The sequence below is a fragment of the Brachionichthys hirsutus genome, chromosome 11, assembly GCF_040956055.1.
Source record: "Brachionichthys hirsutus isolate HB-005 chromosome 11, CSIRO-AGI_Bhir_v1, whole genome shotgun sequence".
Taxonomy (NCBI): Eukaryota; Metazoa; Chordata; class Actinopteri; order Lophiiformes; family Brachionichthyidae; genus Brachionichthys; species Brachionichthys hirsutus.
The window spans coordinates 11,767,795-11,780,820 of NC_090907.1; the positions used below are offsets into that span (position 1 = coordinate 11,767,795).

General features: G+C 44.4%; 2 protein-coding genes, 1 long non-coding RNA gene and 1 other non-coding gene across 4 annotated transcripts; 2 read left to right on the forward strand and 2 right to left on the reverse strand.

Annotated features, from left to right (window-relative positions):
* Window positions 1-1,428: 1,428 nt before the first annotated feature.
* Window positions 1,429-2,732, forward strand: LOC137901680 (uncharacterized). The gene is made up of 3 exons (XR_011105708.1): window positions 1,429-1,563; window positions 2,217-2,316; window positions 2,387-2,732. It is a non-coding gene; the product is annotated as an uncharacterized lncRNA (long non-coding RNA).
* LOC137901874 (small nucleolar RNA SNORA15) lies at window positions 1,847-1,982 on the forward strand. The gene has a single exon (XR_011105722.1). It is a non-coding gene; the product is annotated as a small nucleolar RNA SNORA15 (small nucleolar RNA).
* A 660-nt stretch (window positions 2,733-3,392) lies between the features above and the next one.
* On the reverse strand, window positions 3,393-9,890 carry LOC137901167 (phosphorylase b kinase gamma catalytic chain, skeletal muscle/heart isoform-like). Its single transcript, XM_068745171.1, has 10 exons — window positions 9,822-9,890; window positions 9,031-9,154; window positions 7,390-7,568; window positions 6,404-6,458; window positions 6,241-6,306; window positions 5,980-6,143; window positions 5,378-5,468; window positions 5,135-5,288; window positions 4,905-5,030; window positions 3,393-4,044 (listed from the first exon to the last, which is right to left on the reverse strand). The coding sequence occupies exons 2-10, from the start codon at window positions 9,111-9,113 to the stop codon at window positions 3,778-3,780; spliced, it is 1,185 nt and encodes a 394-aa protein (XP_068601272.1). The 5' UTR covers window positions 9,114-9,154; window positions 9,822-9,890; the 3' UTR covers window positions 3,393-3,777.
* Window positions 9,891-11,469: 1,579 nt separating this feature from the next.
* On the reverse strand, window positions 11,470-12,923 carry chchd2 (coiled-coil-helix-coiled-coil-helix domain containing 2). The gene is made up of 4 exons (XM_068745172.1): window positions 12,769-12,923; window positions 12,015-12,267; window positions 11,778-11,940; window positions 11,470-11,685 (listed from the first exon to the last, which is right to left on the reverse strand). The coding sequence occupies exons 1-4, from the start codon at window positions 12,816-12,818 to the stop codon at window positions 11,678-11,680; spliced, it is 474 nt and encodes a 157-aa protein (XP_068601273.1). The 5' UTR covers window positions 12,819-12,923; the 3' UTR covers window positions 11,470-11,677.
* Window positions 12,924-13,026: the final 103 nt, after the last annotated feature.

The window sequence follows — 13,026 nt, forward strand, 5'->3', positions numbered from 1 at the left end:
GGTGGCTGTATTATAAAAAGATGATTTACCCATGTTTGTCTTATAGGAGGGGGTAACCAGGTTGTTGTTTGAGCTCCCTCTAGTGTTGTGGCTGTGGGTGCCACTAAATCTTTGGATATGTTTATTCAGGTATGCAGGGATTGAGGGGACTGAGTGCAGAGCTGCAGTGACTATTTTAAATGCCAATCCCATTTTGAGTTGTTTAACCCTGTCTTCTACCCTGAGCCATTTTAGAATAGCAAAATGGCTAGGAAGAAGGTGGGTCATGGGCCCCAGATTAAGAAGTAGCCAAATGAGTTTCTTTTGGGAAATATGTAAGTATTTGTACATGCAAAAGAAATAAATACTGATAAAATAACAAAATAAACAAAAGACATAACAAAACACAGCACGTAGTTTGAAAAAGGAGTTGGAAGAAGTGGAATACTTAAAAATAATTCCTACGCCTTTGTAACTATTATTCAGTTTATCGCAAAATAGCCAACATAAATACTCGTATTAATAAACTATAAAATACTATCATATATAAAGAAAAATATATATACAGTACTCCTCATCGTCCACAGTTAACACCCTTCCTCCTCCCTATACAAAAAAAAACATTGTACCTCCTTTGCTTGTTAATTTTATGTTTTATTTGTTGATTTTATCTCTTGTTTTTATGGGTTTTTTCATGCTTTTGTGCACTTTGAGGTTTGCTTTCAAATATAAAGTGCCTTCAACATAAAATGTATTATTATGATGTTGCTGACATTTGTCCGAGGGTCTGCTCAGGGAGTGCGTGTGTTTGCTCAAACACATGGGAGAGGGAACATTGCTCACACCTATGGGCTATTTAGTGTAACCGGTTCACCTAAACTGCATGTGTTTGCCAGGGAACCCAGAGAGAACCCAACTCAGACAGGAAATATTAAGAAAATGAACAGAAGGAATAATGAGAATTCATCAAATAATCAAGTTTATATTCAAACTCATATAAGAATGGTCCATAATTACCAAGAAGAAATATAAGCGGTCAGTTAGAGCATGGTGGGATAGTCCATGTGGTTGGACTTTTTTTTTTTATGACTCACTCACTAATAAAATAGTTTGTGCACTGTAATGTTCATTAAATTAAATGTTGTTGATAAAGATGCTAAACTAGTAATGGAATAGTAAACAGTAATACGGTTTTAGCACTGCCGCAGGAACTCTTTGTTTTTGCCTAATTGGATGTGAATCAGTTATTAAAGGCTCGTTGTGCTCTGATTGTTCACTTTGTGTGTCGCTACGTTCAATTCTGTCCCGACTCATCCTGAATAAAGTCCCTGTTTACTCCTGGTTTATGTTTTCTCCGCTCCAGTCCAGTGGGTGGCAGTCGCGCACGTAAAGTTTCTGAGGTGGCAGAAGAAGAAACCCGGAAGGAAGAACGGTTGCGCCTGCGCTGGATCAGCTAAGCTAATAATCCACGCCGGACGCAGTGTTAGCTTGCCGCGCAGTGTTGCTAGGCAGAATAAAACGTCGCCTTCGTTCGTCCTGGTTCGCTGTGTGAAGACAATGAATCGTAACTTCAGCTCAATGCAGGTAATATTTACAGGCTGGTTTCCGGCTGTTTTTTGTAGCAGGTTTGCAGCGACGTGGTAGAAAAGAATATGGCGCACGTGGTTCTACGTCGCGAATTGTTCCCAGAAGCATTTAAACGCGGGTGTTAAACGTTTTAAGTTTTGGATTTGGCAAGACTTCTAAAATATCACATCTCAAATAACTCCTGCCCTCTAAATTGTAACCCCGAATCCTTAGTGACCATTTTATTATTATGAAGTTATAATAATAATAATATTGATACTAATATACCCTCTTGTTGAATGCATGGCTGAATTCTGTATTACTCCCACAGTAGTGAATGCAGTCAGACACCATGCTAGATTATTTTCACACACTGACTGGACAACAGGACGAGAGAGACTTCAGCTCCTCGTTCTGACGTCAGAGTGAACACAGAAACACGTGATCTGAAATCTGCAGCGAGAATTCTCAATGAATTCGATTGCATACAAACTTAAAAAACACAATTATCTGTATTTATCAGCTGTTTGTGAAATAATCTTGACTTTCCCGTTGTCCCTCTCCGCCATTGTACGTCCTTTGGAAACTGACTCTGATCCATATCATTGACTAATGGAAATTTATGATCTCATCGCCTCATTTGTGTATTTTCTTCTTTCTTTTTGCCGCAGCGTTTGATGATGTCACTGAGAAGCGCAGGGATGCAGATTAAGTGATTCTGCCGGTCGTCGCTCCGGCCCGGTGAAGCAGCCTTGCCGTGTCTGACCTCCAGTATGTGTATTTGTACACGCAGTTACACGCTATAAAGTTCCTAGTGAAGCATGGCTGAATTCTGTTCCAGCTGATGGGTGCTGGATGCAGTCAGACACCCTGCGAGAGCCTCTTCTCATGTCCTGTCATCGAAGGCATGAGTGGCCCTCCCTCCTCATCCTCATGCAACTGTACAGGAATGAGGACATTTTAAAAGTAACGTCCTGCTCTGTGATTTGTTCTACGATTTTATGATTGATTTTCCTCTAATTTCTTTAAATTCCACAGAACTCGTACTTTCCTGAAGCAGGACCACGAGGTAAATAGTCAGATTACTCAAGGTTATATGAAATTACAATAAAAAATAAAAACTTTCTGATCTGTCAAACAAGTTCTGAAATGTCGACTGTATGTCCTTGTGCTGAAATGGCTGGCAATGCCCCTGAATAAATATATAATTTAAATATACAGGTGTGTTTATTTGACATTTTTGAGTGCCGGGAAGGGCCTTCCTCCAGACTTTGGTTCCGTGGTATTCCTGCATTTTCTGAATATTCCTTCTTAGTTGAAAGTCGGTAAAAATTGGGTTTTCCCCTACAAGAGTATTAACAAAAACATTCAAGGATAACCAAACCTTGGGTTGCCAGGCACATTTCAATGATCTGATATACAAACTGATCCTTAAACTTCTAGCTCAGTAGTACCCAACCACCGGTCCATGAGGCATTTATCGGGCCGCACAGAATGAATAACTAATTTATACAGTTTCCGTTGTATTAGCATCTAAAAGGTGTTTCATTTCGAAAAACGACCGGATTTTCTCCAACGTAACAATTGCCTGTGAATTTTCTTGGTCACGTGATGCGTTACTAAAAACAGACTTGAACTCGTGAAAATTAATAAAAAAACAAACGTCTTTGGAGCGCTGACTACCTCCGAGAAAATAAAACTTATTTGAACAGTCAAACCAGGACTAAGACTTAAAACACGGTTTATCTACAGCTGCCTTGCTTCGTTAACGAGGCAATGAAGGGTTCAAAACTGCTTCGGCACATAGAGACCAAGAACCCTGAATTAAAAACAAGAATGTGGAATATTTATGAAACAAAAAAACGGGAACATGAAGGACAGAAGCGATTATTGAGACCGCGACTAATGAGTAGATATTGGTGTAATACTTGTTTAATAGTTATTGCGAGTACATTATATAAAGTTTATTGGTAAGATCATATTCCTCTTTTTTAAATTGAATCCCCCCCCCCCCCCCCCCGGTCCACAAAAACATTGCCCGCCATGAAACCGGTCCGTGGCAGGAAAACGGTTGGGGACGCTGTTCTAGCTCATAAAAGATGAAGCGGACAACCGAGATCGATTACACAACATGAGATGAGCCTGTTGGGAGCAGGTTTGTATTATTCTGCTGATTTTATACAGTGGCAGAGAAATCCTGACGGTAGCGGCGCTCCTGCCCTGAAGTGCCCGTCACCAGATGTGTTGGGCCGGGTTCTCGGCCTCGGCGGCTATCGACAGCAGGATGGCTTTGGGAGTGTTCTCGAAAAGGGCCGCTCTGTTCTGCGTCGGGCCCTTCTTCACCCAGTGGCCGTAGATCTTGAAGGCACACGCGTCAATGAGCTTGCGGATGGGCTTGACGGCATACGGGTCACTTTGGATCACCTCCTTGGTGACGGGCTTGGCCCGGCGGTAGGTGCAGTAGATTCGCATTGTAGCGAGAACAGTCATGCAAATCACCTGGAAAAAGAGTTTCAGACCAATTTACAGGTGCCTTCAAAAAAATAAATTGGCACAGTACATGAAATCTACCTGAGAAAACTCTATCTTAAACGGAAGCAACCGATATTAAGACCTGTAATAAGGCAGCTCAGTTTGAGCCTCAATCTCCCTGTGGCACACCTTCCTTTCTAAAAGAACTCTAATGGAGCTCTGCAGGTGCAGCTAATGGACATCTTCAGCAGGCGGTAAATCATGACTGCATTGACGGCCTGTAATGATCCCACTAAAGTCTTGACGGAGTTTTCATTTGGATATTCCCTAGCTTTCCTCAAAAAAAGTAGCAAAATCTGTTCATAAGGTTTTGAGATATTCTGCTAGCGGACATTTCCAGAAATATAACTTCCCTGGCAAAGCTCACAAGACATTATTAGGGCGCTACTGTATAGAAATTAACTCCTTCATGTTTGAAACGTAATTAAATTAAGTTGAATTAAAACTTTGCGCTGTTGCGCAAAGGTCGCGGCCCTTTCTGTGAGGAGTTTGCATGTTCTCCCCGTGTTTGCGTGGGTTCTCGCCGGGTTCTCCCCATGTCTGCGTGGGTTCTCTCCAGGTTCTCCCCGTGTGTGCATGGGTTCTCTCCGGGTTCTCTCCGGGTTCTCCGGCTTCCTCCCACCACCAGAAACATGCAGCTTAGGCAGATTGGTGACACTAAATTGCCCGTGTGAGTGTGTGTGGCTGATTGTCTGTCTCGGTGTTGTCCTGGCGGCTTGTCCAGGGTGTACCCCGCCTCTCGCCCATTGCCTGCTGAGATTGGCTCTAGCGACCCGGTAACGGACGAAGCGGTTGGGAAATGAATGAACGATTTAAAACTAACTCACCTTGAAGCGCCGGTATGGACTGAACTGCCGCACCTCATCCACCACGTACTGTGAAAAGAACGAGTGGCTGAGAGCGTCGGAAGCGCCGAGCCTCTGCTTCGGATCCACAACCAGCATCCGAGAGATCTGAAGAAGCCGTGTGGAGAGTTTCTGTGTCATTACCGTGAGCTTTCGCTACCCGGACAGTCCGGGTCTAAAGAGACCGGAGGGAGGAGGGGAGAACAGCCTACCAAGTCTTTCACGGTGTCTGAGCGGTCGTCCCATTCTGGAGATGAGAAGTCGTAGTTCCCGGCCAAAATCATACGCAGCATCAGCACCTGCTTCCTGTGCCAGAAGGGTGGCGAGCCCGCCAGCAGCGTGTACATGATCACCCCGGAACTCCATCTGCAGGACAAAGAAGATCTCAGGATCGTGAACCTGGTATTCAGATTACTTCCTGTCGCGTCCCGTGAAGTTGCTCTCGGCGCGCTCACATGTCCACCGCGGTGCCGTATCCCGGATGCTCCGCGTCCATGGAGCACTCTATGATTTCCGGAGCGAGGTAACCAGGAGTCCCGCACACCTCTGGGGAGCAGACGAGTTACGCTTTGTTAACCGCAACGCGTTGGCGTTCTGAGAATTGAATCTAATCCAGGTGGAGTATTTGCAGCAGGGCCGTTCATTACTCGAGTCAAAGTACTGTGAAATGAGCTTTGACAAATGAAAACAAAGGACTGCTCTGCTGAGCATAACTTCTTACTAAAACGCACATCTTACGAATCACATCTGTGACCCAGCCGATTGCAGAAGCGTCATTGGTTAAAGCACAACTCGCTGTCATCAAATTCGTTACGTGTTGCGTAATAACTGGAGATTTGCACTCCCAACAACCTGCAATAGATCTACCATGTGCATCACGTATTTACCAAATACGGTAAATATATTTCGATATTCATTGACACGCTGCTGGTTCCGGATGAGTCTATTTGAAAGGTCAGTGCCTTAGAACACAGCAAGTAGATCTGGGTCCCCCCCGCCGGGTCGGAACCTTTGAGAGAGCAGCGAAGAGCCGGTTGTGTCAGATGTGTGCACTGACCCTTGAGTCTCTCTTCCGGCTTGATCTGGGCTGCGAAGCCGAAGTCTGTGAGTTTGACGTTGGTCTTGTCGTCTAAAAGGATGTTCTCCGGTTTCAGGTCGCGGTGGACAATGCTGTGGCTGTGAAGAAACTGGACCACTTCTAGCAGAGCACGCATGATCTTCCTAAAGCCGCCACAGAAATGCAGAACTGAGATACAAATATGATAAACGTCGGGTTAGTCAGTGCTTCTCTGTGGTCGGGACATAAACGCGTACTGACCTGGTTTCCTTCTCACTCAGGGTTACCTTCTCTGTGAGGTAATCAAAAAGTTCTCCCCTCTCCATCCTGAGGGGAAGAAAAGAGGGTTTTTTTGCGACGCACCTCCGTCAATCAGGTGGACATTTCTGCTTCCCAGACATGTCCGAGATAGAACGAGACTCACAGGTCAAACACCAGGAAGAAGAACGCGTTGGACTCGTAGCAGGCCTTGAGCTGTACTGCAGAGCAGAGACACGTTTCAGGTTCATTCAGTATCATCTGAGAGCAAAAGGCCATCGTTCCACACACACGACCTCTTGAGCAGGTCACTGGGTCAAAGTGGAAGAGCTTTATGGGCCCATGATGCATAATCCTGACCCATAATTCAAATCTAAAGGTGCCGTGTTTGATTCTAGAGAAAGATTGAGTTGCATTTAGGTCTTTGGACGCTAAACCCAAAGTGTCGACATTTGATGACCTGATCATGAAAATCTTTGTGTAAAAAACTGGGGATGTCCCGATTCCGATCTATGGATCGTTATTTTCTCTCAGATATGGAGTTGCGCTGTGGCAGAGTGAGACCTCTCTACTAGACAGAGATGGTAACACGTGCAGCATGACGTCACTTCCTGTGATGCTATTGATTGAATGCTGGCTAAACACGGAAGCAGCTTGAAGCGAGTTTGTCTGCGGTGAGGAAGTATTCTGAAGTGGATGACAAAAACCTGGCAAATGAGGTTCTGTTCATTTTATTCTAAATATTCGTATTTAATATTTCCTGTTGCTCTAGTCTAGTCCAAGTCCAACATGAAAAAAATATTTTATTTATCAAGCTACGCCACAGAAGTGCTCTGTTTAAGAGTTAAATGTTGAAATAAGATGAATAGAATAAAAAATAAGGGACATCCTGGATCAGTTTTTCACTATCCTTCTTTTAATGTATTAAAGAAGTATCGGATCGGGACTCGGTATCGGTTGAAACTCGGACTCGGGGTTAAAAGGACCTGATCGGGACATCACTAGTAAAAACCACAGATGATCGAAGTCGTGTTTCTGCTATATAAACTATATTTATCAATGGCAATTGTTTTTAGTTGTTTTTTGCAATTATATTAATGTAATGTTGAACATGTTGACTCATCAGCAGAAAGCGGGAGGGGGGGGGCTTACTGATGTTGTCCTGTCCACAGACTTTCTGCAGGATGTCGATCTCCTTCACCGTCGCCTCTCTGAGCTCCTCGATCTCCCGTGGCATCATCTTGTCAGACGGAGTGATGTCGATGATCTTCACCGCGTACTCCTGCAACGTCTGCTTGTCGACGCAGCGGCGCACCACGCTGCTCACCCCTCTGAAAGATTTGTCTTAAATTAATCAACGATTACAAACAAAAGTAGACGACAGCAGAAATGTAAGCACACTCCCCGCAGCAGGCGCCACCTCTGGAGCTCCTCCTGTAGGATGGGGGCCTGTTGCTCGGATCTGTGCAGGATGTTCACGCCGTCGCACTCCTTCATCCAACCAACCACGCAGGGGTTCAGATTGAATATCATCGCTGGCCTGTCCAGACCCAAGATGTCTCTAGTCTAGAGTCTCATACCCTGATCCTGAGGGTGCTACAGTGATTTCAGCCCCCCCCCACACACACACACACACACACACCCCCAAGTCTTTGTACTATTTTGTACGGAAGCTTATTGCATTCACTGAAGAAGAAAAAGGTTTTGGTTCTCCTGAATTTCTGAATTAATGAGAACTTCAGAGGAAAATAAAGTTTCAAATTTGTACTTTCCAGAGCAGCCCTATTTTCCGACGAAGCAGGTGAATGCTGCATGCTGCATTTCGATAAACTGTCGATAAACTGAGATCAATACAGCAGAGTATTTCCCAATGTCTTAAACCAAAATGAAAATAAAAGTGAATACAACGAGCAAGATCAGCCATTACTGGACTTAAAATCAATAGAACTACAGAATAATTTCAACATTTCAGAAAGACTGAAAAAATTACCTGTAAAAACATTAACAAATATATATTTCTCATACATTTATCTCATTATTTCAGAAAAACTGAAAAAATACCTCTAAAAACAGGAAAGAAATTATTTATCTCATTAATTCAGAAATTCCGGAAAACCGGAAAAAAAAACTATTCAGTGAATGCAATAAGCTTCTGTAATTTTGCGTTTTATAATACGAGCTAGAAGAAGACTGAACCGACTCTGCGAAGCCGACTGAGCCAACAGTGTGGCATCCAATCCCAGCCCCGCCTCAGCCCTAAACCTTTGTCTGCATCATGTTTGGATGAATGAGAGCGTGCTTGTGTAACGGCAGCAGTTCTAGACGGCCCCCCGATTCGGTTCGTGAGGCAGACACCATCTCCATGCTCCAAAGACTTTCCTTTTTAACAAAGTTTATAGTTAATCCATGAAATATGCTGCTAGGAATTGCTCATAACCTCCGATGGCTCACTGAGCTCCTCCCCCTCCGCCTGTTTGTTCCTATTCTGTAAATGCACGTCGTCGCCTCCTCCTGTTCTCCCTCCATCCCTCTTTGTCTGCAGGTCCTTCTGTCCATGGCGCTGCAGAATCTGGACCGGATTGCCGTGCCACTGCTAGCATTAGCATCTGTCGTTTTAGTTTTCGCTTCAGGACTCCAGATCTTACAAACCCCTGCATAGATTAATAACTGCATTGTGTTCTGTCTGCTCCTGTTCTCTCCGTCTCTCTTTCTATCCATCGCCCTCCTCCTGAGGTAGCTTTTTGTTCTATCTGGCGCGACACAAATAAAACTGAGTTTAATTTGAATAAGTACCTTCCTAGAATCTCCTTGGTCTCGTATTTGTCATAGAACTCCTGGGCCCCCACCCAGTCAGGGATCTCCTCCTCTTTGGTCATGGTGGATGGGATGCCGGTTCACTTCCAAGGCAGTCTCTGCTCTAAACACAACAGGGTCAGCTTTATGTCATAATGTGGTGTGATTCAGGGGGGGGGGGGGGGTCAAATATCTTTAAACTACGTTTGTATAAAACAAAAAATCAAGATTTTATGTTAGAGGTGTTTAATTATTCTAATTCTAATGTCATTATTTTTAATAATCGTATTTAGTTCATTTAAACCAGACTATCTGATGTTCAAGCACCCAAGTGTTCGCGATTTCCCAAACCCCACAGAATATTCTTTACTACGACTACGCAAACTACCAAATGAAACATTAAAGTCTCTTCTTTCATGAGAAAAGGAGAAGTGTGTTCCTGCCATTTTCCGTTCCAGTTATTGGCCATTGAGGAGATGCAGATTTCAAAGTCAAGGGCGGCAGTGAATGTTTTGGTTTCAAAAAAACATCTTTTTTGGTTACGGTAGATAAATCTGTCGTAAAATGCAGAGTTTTCTACTTAGGGTGATACTAAACTTACAGATGAGTAGAAGGAACAAACTGTTTGCGTGACTGGGCTTGAATTACTTCTAATCCTTTCACCTGTTTAAACACCAGACTCGACTGACATGACCCGCATGTGTGTGTGTGTGTGTGTGTGTGTCTCGTCCTCTCACTTTTACCGTCCGTGTGCGTGAATCGACTGAATAAATGCGCGTGCGGTCACTCACCGTGTCTCGTGATGCTGTTCTAAGAAGTCAACACATCAGGCGGTCTGAGCAGACCCTGCGTGGCGCTGCGGGGGGGGGGGGGGGGGGGCTGACATCTCGATGGGGTGAGCGTTAATGTCACACGCCAAAAATACATCGTGACTTCCAGTGCAGTGGCCACGCGTGTGCGCTCCGATCGCAGACCCACGGAGAACCGGTTCCTAATTACCTGCTCGTTTGTTTGCTTGTGAGCAGGATTATGGAACAACTGCTGGATGGATCTTGATGAATACAAATCTGAAAATGGGTTTTGGTTTAATTCAGACTACATTACACTTTGAGTGTGATCCAGATACCGCTGTGGATAGAAAAACAAAAACAAAGCTGGATTTTCCCATTTACTTTAGAATTGAGGCTTTAAAAAAAATCATATTGTGTAGAATCTGGATTTAATTCACTCACCAAAAATCACAGTCATGAAAAATGTCTTCTGGATCGGATCCAGAATGAAGTCAGAAAAAAAATGAAGGGGGGTACAGGATTCAGGTTTCCGAGATAATCAACTAGATATCGAACTTTGATCCAGATCCTGGCTCAATTCTGGATACTGTGATCCAGATCAAGAAAAAAATGCAGTTTCATTACTGCAAGGAAACAAATGAAGGTATAAATACGCAACAAACACCAAAATACAAGACACCATGAAATCACTAGTATACCAATGGATTCAAAAGCTATGGAGCTAGATGAAAAAAAGTCATTACCTGTGTTGTTAGTAGTTTAGGTATAAAAATAACTCCATTACCCAGCATGCCACAGGGGTGGAGCATGCGCAGAACCAGCCGGTACGTACTGTGACGGTAGCACTGTACACGGTTAATATGAAAGCTCAGAATAAAAGATATTAAAGACCAGTCATTTCCGTGACTAAAGTAAGAATGTTAACATGAATATCTTTGCTAACGGTTTCTTTTCATGGTTAAGGAATCTAATACTGTAGATAAAATAAATATAAGTCCATTATTTGTGTGTGAGGGGAACTGAGCTGCTCTAGTTATTATATAAAGAAGAGTGCTGCTGTACTTTCGGCTTGTCCCATGAGGGGTCGCCACAGTAAATCAACATTCTCCACTTCACCCTGTCCTTTGCATCGTCCTCCCCAACACCAGCCACTCTCATGTCCTCCCTCACTACGTCCATGTATCTTCTCCTGGGTCGTCCTCTAGTCCTGTTCCCTGCCAGCTCCATCCTCATCACCCTTCTACCGATATAGTCCCTGTCTCTCCTCTGGACATGTCCAAACCATCAAAGTCTGTCCTCTCTGACCTCGTCTCCAAAACATCTAACCTTCACTGTCCCTCTTGTCTCATTTCTAATCCTACCCAACCTGGTCACTCCCAAGGAGAACCTCAGCATCTTCATCTCCTCCACTTCTAGCTCCGCCTCCTGTCTTTTCCACAGCCACTGTCTCTAAGCCGTCCACCATGGCTGTTCTCACCACTGTCTCTAAGCCGTCCATCATGGCTGTCCTCACCAGTCTCTAAGCCGTCCATCATTGCTGTCCTCACCACTGTCTTGTAGACCTTTCCCTTCATCCTTCCCTGTCCTTCTCCCTTGCTATGCTATTATGAAAAGACAGGATTGTAATAATGTGACACAACAAACTGCCTTTATGATCCAATTGCTTTATTGTTACTAACACGCAGTTATTATTCTTATATGTAAATTAAAGAAGCATCCAATGCAAGAACTGGCATTATTTACAAGACTATTACAAGCGCTACATCCCCGTCCTGAGAATTGATTAGAATGACACCCTCGTCCTTGCTCACGTCAGCCTGTGCGGGCTCCCGTCCTCCAGGTTTCTGTCCATCTCATTACAGACCTGTGGAGAAATGGAGTTAGAAAAGTTTGGCTCGCATCGCTCAAAAACAAAGACCAGCGAGACATGATTTCAGCGTTGCTCTTTTCACCTACCATTAGCGAACTTGCACTGCTTGAGCACCTCGCTGAAGCCCTCGCAGAGCTTCAAGTCGCTCTGGTTCTGTGCACATTCCATGAACTCTCTAAGCTCGTACGAACAGGCCTGCTGCTGATGGGGGGCTTGCTGCTGGTACGCAGGCTGCGCCTGGTATGGTTCCTAAAAGACAAATGAGAGAATGCTTCACGCATCTACCGTCCAGGCTGTACGCTACGAGTACACAAACTACTTACCTGGTATGTGACATCAGGGCTGGCAGCCGCCGAGTTCCCGCCGCCAAAACCTCCAGTCATCGCGTGGCCAATAGTGTGTCCTACCGCGGAGCCCACCGCCACTCCAGCCGCCGTCGACGCCATCTGGGCAAACATACCCGGCTGTCGGGGTGCGGCGGCCGGAGCGCCCACGGCAGACGGAGGCGCGTGCGATGGAGCGGGGGCATAAGACGGTGGCGGTGCAGCACGGGCCCTCGGCGGTGGTGCTGGTCGGCTGGAGAGGGGAAAGTACAATCATCAAGGAATAGCTGATGAGGATTCAGAATCACTTTCACTTAACGGGTTTTTTTTTTTTTTTTTTTAACCATCATCAATATGAATCTTTAAGAATATGCCCTTTTATTATCGTAAGTAATCCAACTCTGACATAAATTTATTTTAAAATAATCTGGAAACTTTCTCGATTGCTAGAGTTTAAGCGACATTGGCGTTTGTCCTTGCAGTAATTTACAATTTGTTGCGTCATAAAACAGCACCAAGAACATCCGGAGATCAAAGTTGTGACCTTCACTTCCTTCAATCATCGATTTTGCAGCTAATATCGTTACATATTGGTTGCTGTAGTAATTAATTCACAGTATGCCTTATAAAAGCGTGTGTGTGTGTATATATTTATGCTACGTCATTTAGCTGTATCGCTAGCTACCTAGAACTGTGGCCAGCTAGCCGCCTAGACAGCAGAATAAATAAGACATTTTGGCAGACGTCGTATTACCTGGCCGGGGGGGCCATCCTCGACGTCCGGCTCCTGCTTCCTCTCGGCATTTTCCTTTATGTTTTTTATATCAGGGAGTTTGCTAACTGATTAAAACGTTCTTGTCCGCAGATACTAAATGTGTCGACCTTCGTCTAATCCGGAACGTTCTGTGTGTTACATCCTTTATGTCCCGGGCAACTTCCGGTGCAACACCGTCCTGTGACTTAAGTTACCGGTATATTAATCATTATAACTTGATAAAATAAATGAATAAAC